We start from the raw sequence: 22,062 nt of genomic DNA on the forward strand, positions 1-22,062 counted from the left end.
GTATTCTAGTAGCTTCATAGTATTACGGTTGAACCACTGATGTTACATGGACTATTTTGACAGTGTTCTTACTAACTTTCTGAGCCTTGAACGTGTCTGTTGCGTTGCTGTCTAGACAGGATTTCATCAAAATTATCTTAATTTGTGTTCTGAAGATAAACGAAGGTCTTACGGGTTTGGAACAACATGAGGGTGAGTAATTAATGACAGAATTTTCATTTTTTGGTGAACCACTTTAAGGTGGAAGTCCATCCTAAAGTAACTTGCAATTTCATGTTTTAATGGCAATAGAGAGCTTTTCAGAAATATTAAAAAAATTTGAACTATGGGCCCGTTCACACGAAGGACGATAACAATAACTATAAATTTTTAATTCCACACCACAACTATAATGATAACGACAGAAAAATGATATAGTTGGAATCACTTTTAAAATCGGCCAATTGGAATCCATTCTGGTTTAAACAGCTCAAGCACTTAAAGTGGCTGACCTTTAATCAGAAAATTTACCTATGAATTTTCTGCTGTTAGTGATTCCAGAGTTCATACAAGGTGCATAAATTGCTTGAAGTACTTCACTTTTTGAAATTTAAGGCCTGGAAAACTGCTGAAAATAGCAGTATTTCTGAAAAGGTATATAAAAAGTGATTGAAAGACAATGTATCTATGAAATAAGTGTTTAATTTTTTATATATCTTTAATATCTTTTCACGCAAAATTCATACAATTTAAAAAAAAACAAAACACTTTTTCATTTATTTCAGTTAGTAAAACTAGTAAAAAAAAAAAAAACTTTAAGCCAGTAGTAGCAGTGAAAATGTCATGTAAACTTGGCTGAAGACGTGAAAAGAGGAACAGATTAATTGAATCAATTGAGTAATTTACGCTGGAACCGCACCGATTGATTCAAACTTGTGACTTCAATTATTCATTTCAGATGATTCACTAGCCAGTTATTTTTGAATTTCAACATTGCTTGTAACGATTTTAAAAGCATGTAGTGATGGGTGAAATTAAGTTTTTCAAACTCCAAATCAGTTAAACCATTGCGTCGCACTGTTTCACTGTTCACTGTTTCAAAGTGCTCCAATCGGATCGTGTATCGCAAATCAGTTGTTTTAGATTGGAACTTAGCATATTGCGAATCATTTTATTCAGATCGGGATTTTGGAGCACGTATCGTGAATCATTTGATTTATATTGGAACGTCGGGCGGATTCGTGAAACTTTCGATTTAGATTGAGACTTCGGTGCAGGTTCACGAATCATTTGATTCAGATTGGAACTTCTGTACAGGTTTGCGAATCATTTGATTCAGTTCGGGACTTCAGAGCATGGATTGCAAATAATTTGTTTTAGGTCAGAGTTTTGGAGTGCTTTCACAAATCTAGTTTTCTTTTCTTTTTTTTTTATTAAATAGTACAACAACAAAACAAGGATACAAGAAAAAGAAATTATATGCAAATACGAATCCCTTAAAATAAAAAAATAAAAGGTTTTTGACACAATGAGATGACTGAAATCCTTGAAAATCAAAAAAGTAGTGCTTAAGTCCTTAAAAGTCCTGGAATTTCATTTTACTAGTATCTGTACGAACCCTGTAATTCATATTTTAGAATTAAAAATATTCGTCATGTGTTATTTTTTTCATTGTTATTTTAGTATTTATATACTGTTTTAGTATTTATTACTATATGCAATTTATTTGAATATTTTTCAGTTTTATTTTTTATGATTGTAGTTCAAGTTGTAGTTATTTTATGTGCTTTATTTTTTAATGTTTCTATTTAACTATTTTTATTTTAGTAATTATGGTACTTAATATAGTAATATAGTATAGTAATTCATGTTAAAAGTTAACGTTTATTTGAATTTTTTTTGTATTTTAATTATAAACTATATTTAATTTCTGCTTTATTTCAATTAATGAAAATGTTTTAGTTAATGTTTTCATTAATCATTAATGATTTTTAATTGTTTCAGTTTTACTTAAAGGGATAGTTCACCCAAAAAATGAAAATTATGTCATTCATTACTTACCCATAAGACCTTCGTTCATCTTGGGAAAGACTGTCAAAGACTGTCATTATTTTTTATTTTTTTATCACAAAAAAGTATTCTCGTAGCCTCATAACAGTTGTTGAACCACTGATGTCACATGGACTATTTTAACAATATCCTTACTACCTTTCTGGGTCTTTGACTGTGTCAGTTGCGTTGCTGTCTATGCAGGGTCAGAAAGCTCTCGAATTGAATCAAAACTATCTTAATTTGTGTTCTGAAGATGAATGAACATCTTATGGGTTTGGAACGACATGAGGGTAATTAATTAATGACAGAATTTTCATTTCTGGGTGATCTCTTTAACAATAACAACACTACTCATTTTCAAGACTGAGATGAAGTGTCCTTCAAGTGCTGTGTGGATGTGTTATAGGCTGTGTTAGCATGTGTACTTCTTATAAACAATAATATTCTCAATGCCACATGTTTACTATCTTTCAGAATAAGGCTCTCTTCCACCAGATCAGTCTGAAGGAGAACTGGCACCCTGTGAGAGGAGCTCAGAGGGAGAAGAAGGAAGGTAAGCTCATATTTCTCTCCTACACTCTCTACACTAGCTTTCTGACTGTCTGCAGAGCTCCTGAAGACCCACAGCAGGTTGTTTATGAACAACAGCACGTGAGAATCTAGTTTTATGGCAGTTTTATGTGAATTGGTGACTGATTGATGCAGCGCTGGATGTTTGTGTGTGTGTGTGTGTGTGTGTGTGTGTGTGTGTTGTTTCTCCTCAGTGTTGTGTCGTGTGTACGTGACCATGGACTCATACGTGAGTGTGAGAACGCACAGCGAGGTGTCCGTGCAGGAGCTGTTGAGCACTGTGGCCGAAAGGCTCGACTGTGCTGAGGACGACATGGTGCTGATGGCCGTCACGTATCCTGGAGGTCTGAACAAGTTCCTACATCTGTCTATTTTCATGTGGATTGACATTACTGCGGCTTTGTGTTTGTTTATAAGACTTCCCTGTCTGCAGGGGTGCCATCATGATTTTAAACAAGCTTTAGGGTACAACAGAGCTAAAAGCCTGTCTTAAAGGTGCTGTATGTCAACGAAGGACTGTTCTAAAGCAAGATATTCAGGAAACATGCTGAGTTCACATACTTGTTTCTCTGAAAAACAGTTATTCTACTTTGAATCCATGTCAGAATGTCCATTCTTGATTGGGTCTGTGTGATTGCACGTTTACCCAATAGTATTTCTATACACTGGGTTGCCAGTTGGTGAAAAAACACAGCATATTGCTTAGGGCTTGGTTTTGACACAAATATCATGATTAGATTCAATTCTGATGCACAAGCTTGCATTTCGATACGGTTTGATTTCCGTTTCGATTCAATATCTGTAATTTCTGATATGTATCGGGTACAGTACATGCCAAATTTTCTCAAGTGAAACAACATCTCTCAACTAATACTGTAAAACATACATAAGAGTCAGTTGGTACTACATTACTATAAAATTTGTATACATATGATTCAATTATATAATTATATTTATACTTCAGTTTGTTTTTTGAAATATAAGCTTAAATGGGGGCTGTCATAACTTGAAGGATTTATTCAAATATAAATTAAACATCAAAGAACAGTAAAACAGTATTTTTACACCTAGCCTTAGTCTTACATCTCTTGTTACCTGTCTTTAATCTGGCAACTCCCGTAAGTGTGGAGCCTATGGAAGCACGTTTCCGCCACTGAATAAAAAATGAAAAAGGTAATTTCACAATTCTGAATTTTTTTTTTGAAATTGCGAGTTTAAATCTCACAATTTTGTGAGACTTTTCTGACTTTTTTTTTTTAAATCAGATTTCAGACTTTTTTTCTCAACTGTGATACCAAAATTGCAATTGCATGTTATAAAGTCAGAATTGTGAGATCTTACAATTTTTTTTTTATACTTCGCAATTGACTTTTTCTTGCAATTGTGAGTTTGTATCACACAGTTCTGGGAAAAAAAGTCAGAAGTTGAATAAGCTTTTTTTTATTTAGTGGTGGAAATGGGCTTTCATAGGAGTCTGATGAACAAGGGGGCAGGAAAAACTACTTCCTCTAATATTTTGATTTTGGACTGCAGTACCCATTTCAACCACTAACTGTCAATATTACACATTGCACCTTTAAGAATATTTTTTTCTAATCACATTGTATATGATTATTGAAACAATTTATGGTTATTTAAAATTATTAAATACGATCAAATACTATATAGCAATAGATTTTTGTAGTAAACACTTACATTTTGAATGGTGCACCAGTACTTATTTTTGGCATATCATAACGTCAAGTATTTTGTAAAACTTTTATTTCATTACTTTCAACAGAAATGAAAATCGTAAAGAACTCTTTAGTCTCAAAACACATAATTACAGGAATTCTCATTAGCTGTTGCATGTAATTTTAAAACTTTACATGGTTTTACTACTGTAAAAATAATCCCTTGGACACTCCATCTAATTACCTCATAAATCAAGAAAATGTTGCAGTGTATATAGCTACAACAGGTGTTTTTGGGAGAATAAAAATTATGAGGGCCTTTAGGACCATTATGTTATTCTCACCAAATGGCTCTTGGGGCCAAGTCAATTATTTTTAAATACATTTTTGTTACCTCTTTTCTATTGTAGCTCACTGTTTACCCGTTTCCTGACATTGTTATTCCTCTCTCTCTCTTTCTCCAGAGAAGGTTCTGCTTCAGTCGGATCAGTGTGTGTTCTCGTCTTCCATCAGTGCCGCCGAGAGGCTGCACGTCTGCAGAAGAGACCTGACTGAGATCATGGTGAGAGCCAAAATGCTGCTCTCTGAACTGCTCTTAAAAGAAACCTGCTTTCCACACCATTAGTTCAAGTCTACACACAACTGTACAACCTTAAAGGGGTCATCGGATGCCCATTTTACATAAGTTAATATGATTCTTTAAGGTCTTAATAAAATGTCTATAATATACTTTGTTTAAAATTCTTAATGGTTGTGTAAAACAACACCATTTTTACCTAGTCAAAATGAGCTCTGCAAAAATCATCCCATTCTGAGGGATTGTTCCTTTAAATGCAAATGAGCTCTGCTCGCCCCGCCCTCTCTTCTCTCTGCTGCTCTGTGTATGTAATCCAAAATGTAATCCACTGCATCTTTAGAGGCTCAGATGTTGGGAGTAAATAATGTTCATTATTACATCCAGCAACACAACACCTCAATCGCTCAATTGGAGATATTCTTGTCTAATTTGCATCTCTGCTCCGGCATCGAAACAATGGAGGTCGGACTGTTACAGCTGATCTGAGGTAAGACGCTCATGTCAATCAACTATCGTGGAAGCGGCCTCTGTCGGTGTGACGCCACACCGGTAGGCATCTGAGAATGGCTCGATTTGAAAAAGGGGATATTATTTTTACAGATTAAAAACCACTGCATGGATTTTTAGCATTATAGGGTAGATTTGTACATGCACTGCCAACACACATTAATGTTCAAACAACATGTAAAACTGAACTTTGCATCCGATGACCCCTTTAAAAGGTACTGTATTCGAAACTTTTCTTGCACCAAAGTTCCTGCTAGTATTTTCTGCCAGAAACAAACTCAAAAATAAACTTGAATAGTATACAAAAGCGTGTTTGGAAACAAACCCCATCTAAATCAGACAAACAACAATGCACTTGCACTATAGCGAACAGATTAATTATCAGGGTGTCTATCTTCTGTTCTCCCAGAGTCCCTTCACTGATAACGGGCAGCAGCGTTCAGTAAAGATGCTGAGCATGAACACATGGGATGTAGCCGTGTCGCTCACCAACTGTGACTGGAGTCTCTTTAGTAACGTCCATGAGGTAAAGTCTTCACATTTCAGACAGTGCAGCACTAGAGAAGGTGTCCCAGAAAGGACTAAAGTTTACATTTTTAAATCAACCAGTGAGGTAGAACTCAAATCTTCTTCGAAACGACCACAGCCGTGTCATTTTTTTCCTTTCTCTGCAGCAAGAGCTGGTGTACTTTACTCTGAGCCGTGACACGAGCGCTGGCCACACGGTGGCGCTGGAGCAGCTGTTGCAGCGCTGCAATGAGACCCAGCAGTGGGTGATGACCGAAGTGCTCCTTTGCCCGACCCTCTGCAAACGTGTGCAGCTCTTCAAGAAATACATCAAGATCGCAGCACAGTAAGTAAACACTTACAAACACTCGCTCGCTGACTGAAATAATCCTATAGACTTGAGCTGAAGAACCATAGCCATTTCCAAGCACAAGAACATCATAACCTTTTTCACATAACAATCCAAAACATCCTAGCAGTCACATAGTAACACAATAAAACCTCTAAGAATACCCTGACGTTGTGGTGGCAAGTTTCTTGAGCTGCGCAAGTTTCTGAAATGTATTTCTTTCTGCTCAAATAAATCATCTTCCTTTCTTTATTTAGCTGTAAAGCACAGAGGAACCTGAACTCATTTTTTGCCATTATTATGGGACTGAACAGCCCCGCCGTCAGTCGACTCACTCAGACATGGGAGGTAGGAAAACACCAACGCCAATGCACAGAAATACACTCATATATATGTGGAAGTGGTAGTGTTGCAGTTAGATTTTCAACATCAATCTATATTTATGACAAATTATGTTTTTATAAGCAAGAAACTGGAGTCTATTGCAAACTCTGCTAAATACGAACTGCTTTAGCTTCATTTTTTTTTTAAATCTGTCCTCATTTCAGAAAGTCCCTGGGAAGTTCAGGAAGTTGTTCTCCGAGCTGGAGAGCCTGACGGTAAGTGATTGTCTCATCACAGTCTTAAGTTGCCTCCTGCTAGTTCACCTCCTGCCAGAGTATTTTGTGCTGTTTACGGCTCATTAGGATGTAATATATGAAGCCGTAATCATATCAGAGCCTCTGTCCTCCAGGGAGGAAACAGCAGGTGGTGTTACAGAGGAAGAGATCTGAGACAAACCAGATGGTTTCAGTGTAAAATAAAACAAACACACAAATAAGTAGACATGAATGCTTTTTTATGACCCCCAGGACCCTTCTTTAAATCACAAAGCCTACAGAGATGCCTTCAGGAAGATGAAGTCTCCCAAGATCCCGTTCCTACCTCTGCTTCTGAAAGGTGCGGCAGGCAAATTTAGCCTTTGTAATATACGTGATATTTTTAGATTATTAATAATCTGCATGTGACACCATGTCCTAACCAGCCAGAAGCTATTTATCTGTCTGTAAAACTGCTATTTTATATGAAACGACTACAGCTGTTCAAAAGATATTTGACATTGAAAGTCTCAACGTAATAGAAGTAGCTTTCAAGTGTACGGCAGTACACTTAAAAAAAAAAAAAAACTAGATTAAAGTTGTAATATTTAGAAAATAAAGTTGAAATTTTGAGAATAAAGTCCGAATATTACGAGAATAAAATCAAAATACTATGAGAATAAAGTTGAAATATTTTGATAAAGTCAAAATATTTGAGAATAAAGTCAAAATATAATGAGAATAAAGCCGAAATACTACAAGAATAAAGTCAAAATACTATGTGAATAAAATCAAAATATTTTGAGAATAAAGTCAAAATATTACGAGATTAAAGTTGAAATACTGCAAGAATATAGTCGAAATATTATGAGAATAAAGTCTAAATACTACGAGAATGAAGTCAAAATATTTTGATGATGAAGTCAAAATTTTACAAGAATAAAGTCTAAATGTTTCGAGAATAAAGTCTAAATGTAAATGGTAGATAGTAGAATACTAACAGTAATAGTAGTAATAGTTATAAAAAGTAGAAATAAAAGTTACAATATTTTAAGAGTATAGCCTCTATTGCACATGCAAATGGCCTGGATTGAGATCACCGGGAGAAGTTGCCAGGCCACCGTTATTTATTTAAATATTATTGTGTCCAAGTGGCCGCATTGTCTTACTGAGATGAGGAAGAGTCAGTTTTAAGGACTCGCAGAGACGGCTTAATATCAAGAATATGATATTTTTTAATTGACTGAACAGGAGCAACTTTTTATTTTAACATCAGATCACACACCAAATCGTCATCTTTGGGGGGGTGCCTTAGCTCTCTTATTTAACCCTTTTTAATACTACAAATATATGTGGGATTATTAGCAGATATCACACAGTGTCATACCCTCGGGGACAGTATGCTTGGAAATAATAATGTCTTCAATTGCATTTATTATTTGTAGTGTGTGAGCAATAGACTTGTTGTTTGAATTTTGCTATAAACTGACAGCATTTAAAAGCTGAGACTTTGGAATATCTCCCAGTGCTCCCAATCCAGGCCATTTGCATGCGCAATATAGGCTCAAATATTATAACTTTAATCTCGTAATTGCTACAAATTAATTCTTGTATTTTGACTTTATTCTCAAAATATTTTGACTTTATTCTTGAAACGTTTCAACTTTATTTTCAAAATATTTCAACTTTATTCTCGTAATATTTCAACTTTATTCTCTTAGTATTTTGACTTTATTCTTGTAGTATTTTGACTCTATTTTCGTAATATTTCAACTTTATTCCCGAAATATTATGACTTTAATCTCGTAATCTTCTATTTTTTAACACAGCACTAAAACGCTGTCGTACGAGTGAAATTTCACAAAAAATAAAAAAATGTAGGGCAGGGATTTTATGTGGATGACATAATTGGAGATGTCAAGCAGAAATCACCAAAGAAAAGTCTGTCTTTTTCACAGAAAAAAAACAAACCAACAAATAAATAAGTAGACAGTGCTACCACTCACAACACAGGAGAAACAGAAACTAAACTATTGACAAAATGTCTGATCCTGGCTGTTTTGAACAAAAGAATCTGGTTGACATGGTGAGAGAGTCTTCTTGAGAGACTTTTTGCTTTTTTTTTTTACCAAAGTAATGTGTATTGAAGTCTAAACAAAGTCTATCTGAACAGATATTACCTTCATTCATGAGGGCAACAAAACATTTCTTGACAACCTGGTCAACTTTGATAAACTAGTAAGTGAACAATTACACCTTATAAAGTGGTTTTTTTTTTTTTTTTTTTTTTTTTTTTTTCCTTAAAAATGAGAACTGTCATCATTTACTCATCCTCACATCATTCCAGTCCTGTATGACTTGGTTTTTTTGTGGAATAAAGAGGATTTGAAATGACTTGAGGTTGAGTAAATGACGACAGAATTTAAATTTTTTATTTTTAATTTTTTAATGGTTTGAAGTGAACCCGGGTATAAAGACTTGTATGGCTTCATATAACGTAAATGATATCTCTTATTGAAATACGTCTTAGAAAACCCATGAAAGATTTACATTATTTAAACGTGAATTGCCACTGTCTGTTGCTATTTTTACTGCAACACAACTCAAAAAAAAAAATTTAAATACTGATAAAATGGCCATGGTATCATAAGCTAGAACATCCAAAATAAGTTGCAAAAAATGACTGTTTCAAACATGTTTCCCAAACACCCACCCCACATTCTCCGACGTGTCATAAGCGTCGGTATGTTTACATCCTGCCAGGATGGCATCTAGCATTTCTTGTCTCTGCCATTTGTAAGTTCTTTCAGTAGCTGTGGTCTACTAAAAGCCTCGAAGGCATCAGCACTAAAGTGGAAAGAACAAGGACGCAGGTCTTTAGAAAGTTTTATTCATCCACAGGCATCTTCCCATTCTTTTCCCCTCTTCTTATCGCTAGGAAAAGCAGTGAAGACTTGCATTGCTTCTCTTGTTGTCCTTCGACTGAAAATTACAACCAGAAACCACACAGTGTGGCATTGTATCAGTATTTTATTCTGAGTTGCGTCGCAATAAAAATGGCAACAGGTCATCAAAATAATTGCGTCCCACAGTCCAAAATATGTATAAATGATGTAAATTTTTTAAATAACATCAATCTTTCATGGGTTTTCTACTACATATTTTAGCAAAAGACATAATTTACGTTATATTAAGCCATACAAGTCTTAATACTCAGAGTTCCCTTTAATGTTGCATCCAAGCTAATGTAAATATATTTTATGTGCAGCACATGATAGCAGACACAGTACGGATTATCAGGCAGTGTCGAACAGATCACATGGGTAAGTATAAAATTTAGTATAAAATAATATATTTCCTACCTTGCTGAAGTAATCGCTGCCCAACTAGAACATCCAAAATAAGTTGCAAAAAATGACTGTTTCAAACATGTTTCCCAAACACCCAGCCCACATTCTCCGATTGGCCACATAAACAGATAACCCCACCCCAAACTCATGCCATTGGTTGAGCCAATGTTGCTACGGCTAGTTGCTGGTCGCACTGCTCAAACAACCAAAACGTTTTGATAGCGCCTCAAATGTTTACATGTCTCAGAGGAATCAGCCTACAAATGGTCTCTTCAAAAGTTGTCTCCTCATTTCAAGCCTGGATAGCAGAAAGTATAGCATTTAAAACAATGACATACTTGCACTTTAATTTGAACATATAGGCAGTATATTACAGCATAACCCAGATCTGTCTCTACGCTCAAATAAAATAGTTTTGTCCCAGTTTAGTAGTTTCAAGTACACTGAAAGTCAGCCTCACTACTGCTGTGTTGACTTCTACAGGGTATAATAATGATTTTTGGCTTTCTGTCCATCAGGAAACATGTTGTCCCAGAAGGACAGTGTGGAAGTGAGAACCTACATCAATTACCTGCACGTCATCGACAATCAACAAACTCTGTTTGAGCTCTCACACAGACTTGAGCCCAGGACATAAAACAACTCGATACATCCTAAATCCACTACTGAAGACACAGAACAGCACCTTTCCTCTAACTGAAGACTGTGATGAGTAAGTCCTCCACTAGGGGGAGACACACTCACACCAACCACACAGGAGTATCGCACAGCCAAAGAAATCTCAGCCAGTTTAACAATGTGAAAGGAACAAAAAAGCTGACTCATGCAAGACTGTGAAATAGAAAATTGGCTTAGAATAGAAATAGAATAGAATAGAATAGAAACAGCAAGAATCTACAGGACGGTTGTAACGGGAAACGTTACAGTACAGAACTTCATGTTTAAAATTCACATGTTTTCACTACAGCACACTAGGGCAGATTTTTGGTCATTTTGAGTCAGTTTGCCACTGCAAAATATGAGTTTTACTAATAAATAAGAGCCGGGTGATCATATATGAGCATATATGCATATAGGAGAAAATAATAGGCACATCTTCATCTTAGTCCAATTAGTCTAAAATTTGAGCTATATGCACAAATCACAAAACTGTGATGCTTTTTTAGATCATGGCCAACGATTTGTAGACAATCAGAAAAATATGGCAAGGCAGGACACTGTAATTTAGGTGCAGAATTGCTACCGAAAGTCTAGGTTAATACAATTAGTTAAACCTGCATAGACTGTAAGGACATTTTAAAATAATGTATATCTTTGAGGAAGAAATTTATTTCGCACACTTTCTCATAAATGCCAAATTATGGATGTGTTTTATTGGAAAGGCCCTACTGAAAATAACACCACCTAGGTGCTCGAAGAAAGCAAATGTATAGATTTCTTGTATAAGTTGTACTTTGACTTGAAATGTTGAGATATTTATTACAGTTTTTCTCAGTCGCTTTGGTGCATTTCTCACAACACTATTTACATTTGCACAACATTTACTTCAACCTCCACAACATTTAGTCATTTGTGCACATCATAGTAGCAGTTTCTCATTCCTTCCAACAAATTGCAAATGCTTTTGGACATGCATCAATTGCTTTCATACAACTCTCTGCTGTTTTATAACATTATCATTTGCTTATGTCATGTCAGTCAAAATTAACTAAACTTGTGAATGCTGAATAGTCATTCCATATAAAACTAATAGTCCTCATTTCATTGCTTGAGTCATTACATACAAAAATGTTGAACTAGTTGTCAAAATCTGTCAAGCAAATTTTATAAAAAATTTTAAATCTTTTTTTTCCTGAAAATGTCTTCTAAATTGAACAATTTCTGCAAATGTGCATGAATGATTTACAGACCTATGTATGTTGTAGGTTCAGTTCCAATATGTACTGCAATATTGTTTACAATTGTGCACAGCTCTACCCAAAGGTAGTTTATGTTTGTTGTAAATAAGGGTGTATTTATTCGTTTGCACAATGCTTTGAATAAATTAGAATTGCAAAGAGCATATGCAGTAAAAATGTGAAACATACATATTCAGTGTCTTGTACTCAGATACCTCACTAAATACAGTAATGTCTAGCTTTACTGTAGTTTTCAAATGGCTGTGCAAATAGTATATAGTGCTGTCTTGAGCATTTTCAGGAAGTTTCACCAAAATCTGACTTTTTTGCATAGGAAAAAATTTACAGAGTAAACTGTCATAATGAAAACATGACAAAGCCATTTGACTATCTTGTTCATAAACAATGGTGTCAGGACTTTTCATCTTGATGACACTGACACTTTCATTGACATGAATACTTGCTTTTGAGGAATGAGCTATCCATTTTGAGCAAGTGACACGCTTTTGCAGGTTATCAACTAGGTTTTGCAGTTTGTACTAATTGTTTTGAGAAATGCATTAACTGTTGTGCAAATGTAAATAGTGTTGTGAGAAATGCACCAAAGCGACTGAGAAAAACTGTAAACAACAGACTTGTCCCTGATTTAGGAGGGAAGACAAAACAGGTTTTAAATGCAAAGAAAAGATGTAATGTACTGTAAATGTGATCAGGTGGTCTGAAGGATTTGGCAATGATGGCCATTGATGGACCAGTCTGATAATGCCTGTGAGGTTCACAAGTGAACTCTGTAAATACTAAGACTTTTTTAAAATAAATAATAATAATAAACAGGCCATAAAGCAATAGCAAGGTGTACATCTCACCTTCAGAAAAAAAAAATTAGCAGTGACTGACTGTAGCTGCTGTTTGCACTAGTTTTCTTCACTGAGAGCCTGACATTAAAAAGGAAAAAATATATATATATCAGTCGACACTTGTCTATTTTCTTGTTGCACCTATGCTGTAAAATTCATCTTTTCTTAGTATTTTACTTATTTTTTTTATATGTTTGAAAATGTTAAGTAAGCTAGTCACTTACCGCCACCTAGTGGTAGAAATAGTACTGACACACATTCTTGTTACACTGACTATGTGAAATGTTTAAAAAGAACAGTTTTATTTTGTGTCTGTGACCAGACAACCCCGTTTTGGTGTCCTTTCCCCCACTGAAGCTGTCCCCAGAAATGTCCCCGTTTTACAGTCTCCAAATACACTGTTAAAAATCCCCGTCAACACGACCTGCTGGTTATGTGTTCTCATATTTATTTTATTGTTGTAATGTTATGATGTATGACATAAACAGCTTTAAATTGACAGCGTGAACCTTGCGTATTGCCCATGTAGTTTAGCTAAAATCTCAGTGGCTATGCGAACTAACAGTATTCTCTTAGGAGGAAACTGGTAGTAACAAAAATTGTCACCTATTCCAACACAATATATTCTATTATTTAGAAAAATACTGTTTTAATAATGAGTTCCAGAAGGTTCACATACATTGTGTGAATCTGTTAAAAGATCTGTTAAAGTATGATGGTGTTTTAGTGCCACATAATAAATAAAATAAAAATTTTAGATTAAAAAAGTCATAATATTTCAAAAATAAAGTTGAAATTACGAGAATGAAGTCAATATTTTGGTAATAAAGTCAAAATATTTCAAAAATAAAGTTATGAGAATAAAGTCAAAATGTTTAGAGAATAAAGTCAAAATAATACGAGAATAAAGTTGAAATAATACAAAAATAAAGTTGAAATATTTAAAGTCAAAATTATGAGAATAAAGTCAAAATAATACGAGAATAAAGTTGAAATAATACAAAAATAAAGTTGAAATATTTAAAGTCAAAATTATGAGAATAAAGTCAAAATATTTTGGGAATAAAATTGAAATATTAAAAAAAAAAGTCAAAATTACGAGAATAAAGTCAATATTTTGGGAATAAAGTTGAAATATTTCAAAAATAAAGTCAAAATTATGAGACCTAAAGTCAAAATGTTTCAAGAACAAAGTCAAAGAATTTTGAGAGTATGTTCTAGCCTATTGCGCATGCAAATGACCCGGATTGGGAGCACCGGGAGATATTCCAACGTCTCAGCTTTCAAAATGTGTCAGTTTTATAGCGAAATACAAACAGTATGTCTATTACAATAATGTGTTTTTCACACTCTTTAATGTGGCGACAGATTGCTGTATTCGCTTCAGTTTAAGCAGCATGTAAATCATCTTTTAATTACAGTGAGACAGTTTCATTAAATTAGGCTTTACTATTTTTTCATTCCTTCTTATGTTCCTTCACGTTTATATTGTGTTATAAACTTGAAATAAAGAGGAAAATCACATTTATAATTTGTATTTCGTAAAACTGAGAGAATTGAAAAGCTGAGCTGTGTTATATTAAAAAACAACAAAGCACAAAATTACTGTGATTACTGTATGACTGGCATGCTACAAATAATGAATGAAAGACGTTAAATATTATAACGGCTTGTGAATAGTCACTTAACTCAGAAAAGACAACAGAAGTTATGTTAACGTTAACGACTTGGAGTCCACATCAACATTTAAAACATTTTATTGTTGTTTTTAATTAAATACATACGAGGAATGAAAGATTGGATGCCACAGATGTTTTTGCAGAGTAGGTGGTGGAATTTTCACAAAGAAAACAGTATAATTTAATGAAACGACCCTGATAACACAAATACATCTTGGAGACGTCTATTTGACGTCTGCATTAACATCTGTAAGACATATTTTTTTGAGTGTTTTCTCATCTTGCAATACGTCTATAGGACGTTTCCTATCAGATGTCAAAAAAACGTCTATTAGATGTCTTTAAGATGTTTATGATTTAGAATGTATGCAAAACTGACATCTTACAGACATCTGTCAGATGTTTGTACACAGCAGATGCTTTCCAGATAAAGTGATCTTTAACAGACATCTTGCAGATGTACGTGTGCTATCTGGAGAATGTCTCATTGTAATCGAAAAGATGACTGATTCGAATGAATACAGCTATCTGTCACACCACATTAAAGAGCGTGAAAATGTATATTATTGCAAGACACATTGCAAGTATTTCACTATGAAACTGACAGATTTTGAAAGCTGAGACTTTGTTTAATATTAAAAGTACCAAAAACACAAAGCTTATTGCTATTATTGGGTGGGTGGCGAACTACAAATAGGCCTAATGAATGCAATTGAAGACATGAAATATTATTCCTAAGCATCTTGTCCCTACAAGTATAACACAAGGTATGATTTCATGCACAGGCTATATTCTCAAAATATTTTAATTGCTACAATTTAATTCTTGTAATTTTGATTTTATTCTTAAAACATTTCGAATTTATTCTCAAAATATTTTGACTTTATTCTCAAAATATTACGACTCAGAATTTTAGTTTTTTTTTGTTTTTGTTTTTTTAACGTGGCACTAAAAAACTGTCATATGGGGGATAGTCAAAGGGATACTTCACCCCAAAATAAAATATTCTGTCATTAATTACTCACCCTCATGTCATTCCAAACCAAGACTTTCGTTCATCATCAGAACACAAATTTAGATATTTTTGATGAAACCCTAAAGTGTTCTGACCCTGCATAGACAGCAATGTAATTACCCACGTTCATGGGCCAGAAAGGTAGTAAGAACATTGTTAAAACAGTCCATCTGTGTTTCGAATAAAGGTCTTACGGGTTTGGAATGACAAGAGGGTGAGCAATTAATTATAGAATTATCCATTTTTACACTTATAAGTGTACAGTTCATAGAAACCTCAAAGCTAATAGGGAATTCCACAAAACTCCTGTTTTGATTTCACTGGGTTTCTAAATCGTGACTTCTTAATAAACTCCAGACCTCATCAGTAATATTGAATATTCTCTGTTGCGTTCATTGTAGCGTCTCAGCTGTCTCAGTGTGAACCGAGGATGAATTGTCTAAACAGTTAGAGATCCATCCTGTTCTGGGCCATTATTACCTGCTGTGAGGCCGCTGCTGGACTCACTGCGAGGGGAGGAACGGCTCCGCAGCTTGTGCTAACCTCTCATTTCCCTCTCCGGGACAGATGTATCATTTTCTTGTCTCCTGACAAGGTCTGCGTCATAGCAAAGAACTATACGGACAATCCCAGACAAACAGCAGCAGATGTTATGTGTTTTGTCATTTTGTACTGTGTACAATTTTGCGTTTCATACCTTCTGAAATAACATTGAACAAAATCACATTTGTTTAGTTCAGCAATATACTGTAGCTAGTTATTAAATCACATCAAGGGACACATGAGGGGAAAAAATGGACATGACCAAGCACATCATTCAGAGATGATAACAAATTGGTTTCTGTCCCGACGTGAGATGAATCACGCTATCTATCTGTATTCAGCAGGAGAGGAAGGTCAAACACACCTCATTTGAAAATCAGTATCAGCCTGGTTCATAATCTACTGGGAGTCGCATTGTAGCGGCACTGGAGGAGATTGTGTCATTCAGTCAACACTGAGCTGCCAAGAACAAGCTTTAAATTTAATTAAGCTAATAACAACAACATCATTGCATAGTGTTAACACTTACAATACTTATGACAATAAGGGCAAGCTCTCTATAGTATACTCATACTACTCCGCATAATGAGGGCTGCATGATTTGGAGAAAATATAATTGTGATTTTACTGAGGAAAAAAAAAAAATCCAGGTTTGTTGTGCTTGCTTGTAGGGTTGCACAATTTGGCCCCAAATTTTGATTATGCATCTAAATGACAATAAGGTAAAAACAAAACGTGTTATGTTATTAGCTTCTAAATAAAATAGTAAAAAGAAAAAATGCTTTTGAAATATATCACTGTGAAATAAAAACAACATTTAAGAAAAGTAATATAATTATATATAATAAATATAATTTTTAAACACTGAACCATTAAGATTTTGGTTTTATTTCAGATAATCATGCAGCCCTGCATTAGACAAAAATATAACATCTTATTTGCATTTAATAAAAAAAAAAAAGTAAAAACGTTAGCTAAAATTGTTTCGATCAGCACAATAATACTTATATACAGTTGAGGTCAAAAGTTTACATACACCTAGCAGAATCAGAAAAATTATTTGTGCTAATTATTTAAGCAAAATAACAGGAATCATACAAAATGTAAGTTATATCTTTATTTAGTACTGACCTAAATAAGATATTTCACATAAAATAGGTTTACATATAGTCCACAAAAGAAAATAATAGCTGAATTTATAAAAATAACCCCATTCAAAAGTTTACATACACCTGATTTTTAACACTGTGTTGTTACCTGAATGATCCACAGCTGTGTTTTTGTTTTGTTTAGTAAACAGTTAAACTGTCCACTGTTCTTCAGAAAAATCCTTCAGGTCCCACAAATTCTTTGGTTTCTCAGCTTTTTTTTTTTGTGTATTTTAACTTCTAAAATTGACTATGATTTTGAGATCCATCTTTTTACACTGAGGACAACCAAGGGACTCATATGCAACTATTACTAAAGCTTCAAACACTCACTGATGCTCCAGAAGTAAACACGATGCATTAAAGGAGAAGTCCACTTCCAGAACAACAATTTACAAATAATTTACTCGCCCCCTTGTCATCCAAGATGTTCATTTCTTTCTTTCTTCAGCTGTAAAGAAATTATGTTTTTTGAGGAAAACATTTCAGCATTTTTCTCCATATAATGGACTGATATGGTGCCCCGATTTTGAACTTCCAAAAAGCAGTTTAAATGTGGCTTTAAACGATCCCAAATGCGGTTGTAAATGATCCCAGCCGAGAAAAGTGATCTTTTTTTTTTTTTTTTTTTTTAACATCAAATGCTCGTCTTGTACTCGGCCTGGACTGTTTTTTTTTTTTTTTCGGTTAATGACAGTTAGGGTATGTCAAAAAAACTCCCATCTCATGTTCTCCCTCAACTTCAAAATTGTCCTATATCACTGTTTTACCTTTTTTGTTAAGGGTGTTTGATCTTTGCATGTTCAGTACTTCTGCAGTGATGTAGGATGATTTTAAAATGATTTTTGAAGTTGAAGGAGAAAATACGATTGGAGTTTTTCGACATACCCTAACTCTCTTGAGCCAGAATACATTGCGTTAAAAAAAACAAAAAAACAGGGGGAGCCATGGCCTAATGGAGTCGGGCTTGTAACTAAAAGGTTGTGGGTTCGACTCCCAGGTCCTGCAGGGATTAAAGGTGGGGGGGAGTGAATACCACAACTGGTGAGTCCTTTGAGCAAGTCACTGAACCCCCAACTGCTCCCCGGGTTAGCAATATGGCTGCCCACTGCTTCAGGTGTGTGTGTGTGTGTGCGCACTTGGATGGGTTAAATGCAGAGAACAAATTCCGAGTATGGGCATTTAAACAGCATTTTGGAAGTTCAAACTCGGGGCACCATAGCAGTCTATTATATGGAGAAAAATGCAGAAATGTTTTCCTCAAAAAACTATTTCTTTACGACTAAAGAAGACTAAAGAAAGAAAGACATGAACATCTTGGGTGACAAGGGAGTGAGTGCATTATATGTGAATCTTTGTTTTGGAAGTGGACTTCTCCTTTAAGGGCCTGGGTGTGAAAACTTTTGAACGGAATGAAGATGTGTACTCTTTTTTTGCCTAATTATCTTTTTTTCCATTAAGTACTATCCTTCAGAAACTACAGAAGACAAAATTAGTTAAATTTACCCTGATAATGCATTGTTTTGAGTTGCATATGAGTCCTCAGTGTAAAAAGATGGATCTCAAAATGGATCATTCAGGTAACGACACAGTATTAAGAATCAAGTGTATTGAACAGTGTATTGAACTTTTGAACAGGGTCATTTTTATAAACTATTGTTTTCTCTTGTGGGTGTTATGTAAACACTTATGTGAAATATCTTAATCAGGTCAGTACTAAATGAAAAAATAGAACAAATTTTGTATTTTCCCTCTTATTTTGGTCAAATAATTAACATTTTGCAGATTCTGCAAAGTGTATGTAAACTTTTGACCTCAACTTAAGGAATGGAGTTGGTTGGTTGTTTACACAGACAAAAGCAGGGCCGTTCCTGTAAGAACCCACTTGGCAGGCGGTTGGCGTGTTTTGAGACGGAAGCTCCAGATGTAGGTGGAGCCGCGGAGTTTGGTGCGGTACACTGGGCATTCGTAGGTGTTCTTTACATCCTGCTGATCGATGGGTACTGCGCGTATGTACAGCACTGGCATAGCTGGAGTCAACTCCTTCAGAACAGCTTCTGATAGCAGACCTGAGGTGCTATCCCAGCGAGCCCCTGCAGGAGGAGAGCTGTGTAACACTAATCCACACAAACACGAAATTCACTCTGGAATACGGTTTATGCTCACCCTCTAGGTAGAGTCCATGGATGTACGCTCCTTCTCGAGGTGGATGCCCATAATCATCCTTGTTCTTCTTGGTGACGTCCACAGATAGGGTCATCCTATCTAAAGGCCACTTGTTTTTTCGAGCTATACTCTGTAGAATTGCTACAAAGCAGAACACTTTTAGTATGATGACAGAAAGTCACTTTTGGATGTGTGTTCATGTGCATTTGTCTCACCTGTGAGAAATGATTGAGGACTAAAGAGTCCAGAGATCCAAACCACAGCAGGAAACACAAAGTCTTGAGTCCACGTGTCCAGCTCTCGACACTGAGTTAAAACATCAGTGAACCTACAGGATATGATTATGCAGATCTCATTACTCAAGTCTACAGTGAAGAAGTTGAGTGTTGCAGATTTTGTCTGTAATGTAAAGTTACTATACCACAGAGCCAGTGTTTTGGTTGAAGGGTAGGCCAGCCTGCTCCAGCTCTCTGGAACGCTGTCATAGAACAGAGCCGTTTGGAGCTGCTCCATGTCTGAAGAGAGACTCAGTTCACCCTGTAATATCACATTAGATAACAGTCATACATCATGCATATGTATAAGATAGTGAGCAAAGGCAGATTTTAGAAAGTGCTCTTTACCTTTCTCACAGGAAATGCAAAACTTCAAGTTGAATACGCATTAATACTCATTTATAATAATGAAACATTATACAGTTGAGATCATAAGTTTACATACATCTTGCAGAATCTGCAAAACGTTAATTACCGAAATAAGAGGGATCATACAAAATGCATGTTATTTTGTTTATTTAGTACTGACCTGAATAAGATATTTCACATAAAGGATGATTACAAACTGCCTGCTGTTCTTCAGAAAAATCCCACAAATCCCCAGGTCCCACAAATTCTTTGTTTTTTCAACATTTTTGTGTATTTGAACCCTTTCCAACAATGACTGTATGATTTTGAGATCCATCTTTTTACACTGAGGACAACTGAGGGACTCATATTACAGTAGGTTCAAACGCTCACTGCTTCAGAAGGAAAAACAATGCATTAAAAATTTTTAAATTTGAAGATCAGGGTAAAATGTAAATGTTATTTTGTCTTCTGGAAAACATGTAAGCATCTTCTGTAGCTTCTGAAGGGCAGTACTAAATGAAAATTATATAATATTTAGGCAAAATAAGAAAAATGTACACATCTTCATTCTGTTCAAAAGTTTTCACCCCCTGGCTCTTAACGCATTGTGTTTCCTTCTGAAGCATCAGTGAGCGTTTGAACCTTCTGTAATAGTTTAGTTTAATAGTTTAACTATTCAGGACAAACAAGGGACTCATGAACAACTATCACGTTAAAAAAAACAGCTCTGGATCATTCAGGTAACAATACAGGAACAATATAGGATTACGAATCAAGTGTATGTAAACTTTTGATTGGGGTCATTTTTATAAATTCAACAATTATTTTCTCTTGTGGACTATATATAAACTATTTCTGTGAAATATCTTATTCAAAACAGTACTAAATAAAATAGCATACATTTTGTATGATCCCTCTTATTTTGGTAAAATAATTAACATTTTGCAGATTTTGTAAAGGTGTATGTAAACTTTTGATCTCAACTGTATTACCCTTTATGGACTTATGGAATGTAAATGTGGTTTCATTAATTAATAATTTGTAATATTTATATAATTCTAATTTACTAATTTACATGTGGGTTTTATTTCTAAATAATTATCATAATTTACACAAATGTATTAATATATACACTGCCCTCCAAAAGTTTGGAAACGCCCTAGAAAAGTGGGGTTTTGGACAATATTGGCATGAATCCTTTTTAATTTGTGATAATTTTGCACTGATAAGGGACAACACAAACTACGAAAACATATTTTATTACATAAACAGTTTATACATTAAAAAAAAATAATACATTTTCGATTCATCTAAATATCCACCGTTAGCAGCTATTACAGCGCTGCATAATCTGGGTCTAAATTCATTGTATTCTAAACTTAATTGGCAATCAGTTGTTGAAGCTATTACGGTGTGCTGACCCAAAAATCTTTTAAAAACCTAGGCCAAGTTAAAACCAGTAACCAGGCATCACAGCTGGAAAAGGGGCATATCTGACTTTGACATGTATATATTGCCATTATTATGTAATCAAAATTATAATTATTATTGCTGGTCTTCAATGATAATGTCAAGTTACTTTAATGTATTTGCACCAAAAAATAAGGATTTATGCTGATATCGTCCAAAACCACACTTTGCCAGGGGTGTTTCCAAACTTTTGGAAGGCAGTGTATGTAATTATATTTATATGTTTTATTCATTTTTATATAATAATTTTGATCTATATTTTTTAACATTTATTTGTTCTATTTTTAATATGCACATATAACTTTAGTCTGTGTTGGTATAAAACACAAACAATTGGAAAATATATTGCATGACATTACATCATTTATGTTTACAGACACAGACAATGAAGTGATACCAATGTTACTTCCTTTGTGGTTTCTTTTCAAATGGTAAAATCTAGTTTAAGGAAAAACATCTCAAAACAATGTCCTAGTAAGATTTTTTTTTAAATCTATGGAGAAGGCTTGACTCATTGA

General features: G+C 34.6%; 2 protein-coding genes across 4 annotated transcripts in view; one reads left to right on the forward strand and one right to left on the reverse strand.

Moving 5' to 3' along the window:
- Nucleotides 1-17,397, forward strand: part of rapgef5b (Rap guanine nucleotide exchange factor (GEF) 5b) — an 84,875-nt gene extending 67,478 nt beyond the window's left edge. For all 3 annotated transcript variants that reach the window (XM_051131406.1, XM_051131407.1, XM_051131408.1), the window contains 11 exons: nucleotides 2,506-2,584; nucleotides 2,796-2,945; nucleotides 4,739-4,836; nucleotides 5,768-5,884; nucleotides 6,033-6,211; nucleotides 6,472-6,562; nucleotides 6,763-6,813; nucleotides 7,066-7,153; nucleotides 8,966-9,030; nucleotides 10,061-10,115; nucleotides 10,661-17,397. In XM_051131406.1, coding sequence (XP_050987363.1) covers nucleotides 2,506-2,584; nucleotides 2,796-2,945; nucleotides 4,739-4,836; nucleotides 5,768-5,884; nucleotides 6,033-6,211; nucleotides 6,472-6,562; nucleotides 6,763-6,813; nucleotides 7,066-7,153; nucleotides 8,966-9,030; nucleotides 10,061-10,115; nucleotides 10,661-10,779 — 1,092 coding nt within the window. In that variant the 3' untranslated portion in view covers nucleotides 10,780-17,397. The remainder of the gene's footprint in view (nucleotides 1-2,505; nucleotides 2,585-2,795; nucleotides 2,946-4,738; nucleotides 4,837-5,767; nucleotides 5,885-6,032; nucleotides 6,212-6,471; nucleotides 6,563-6,762; nucleotides 6,814-7,065; nucleotides 7,154-8,965; nucleotides 9,031-10,060; nucleotides 10,116-10,660) is intronic.
- A 1,655-nt stretch (nucleotides 17,398-19,052) lies between these two features.
- Nucleotides 19,053-22,062, reverse strand: part of LOC127178502 (dynein axonemal heavy chain 11) — an 87,917-nt gene continuing 84,907 nt past the window's right edge. Inside the window, exons 79-82 of the mRNA XM_051131412.1 lie at nucleotides 19,870-19,985; nucleotides 19,664-19,776; nucleotides 19,449-19,589; nucleotides 19,053-19,375 (exon numbers count right to left, since the gene is read on the reverse strand). Of these exons, the coding sequence (XP_050987369.1) occupies nucleotides 19,128-19,375; nucleotides 19,449-19,589; nucleotides 19,664-19,776; nucleotides 19,870-19,985 (618 nt within the window). The 3' untranslated portion in view covers nucleotides 19,053-19,127. The remainder of the gene's footprint in view (nucleotides 19,376-19,448; nucleotides 19,590-19,663; nucleotides 19,777-19,869; nucleotides 19,986-22,062) is intronic.

Source organism: Labeo rohita, chromosome 16 (genome assembly GCF_022985175.1).
Source record: "Labeo rohita strain BAU-BD-2019 chromosome 16, IGBB_LRoh.1.0, whole genome shotgun sequence".
NCBI classification, from domain to species: domain Eukaryota; kingdom Metazoa; phylum Chordata; class Actinopteri; order Cypriniformes; family Cyprinidae; genus Labeo; species Labeo rohita.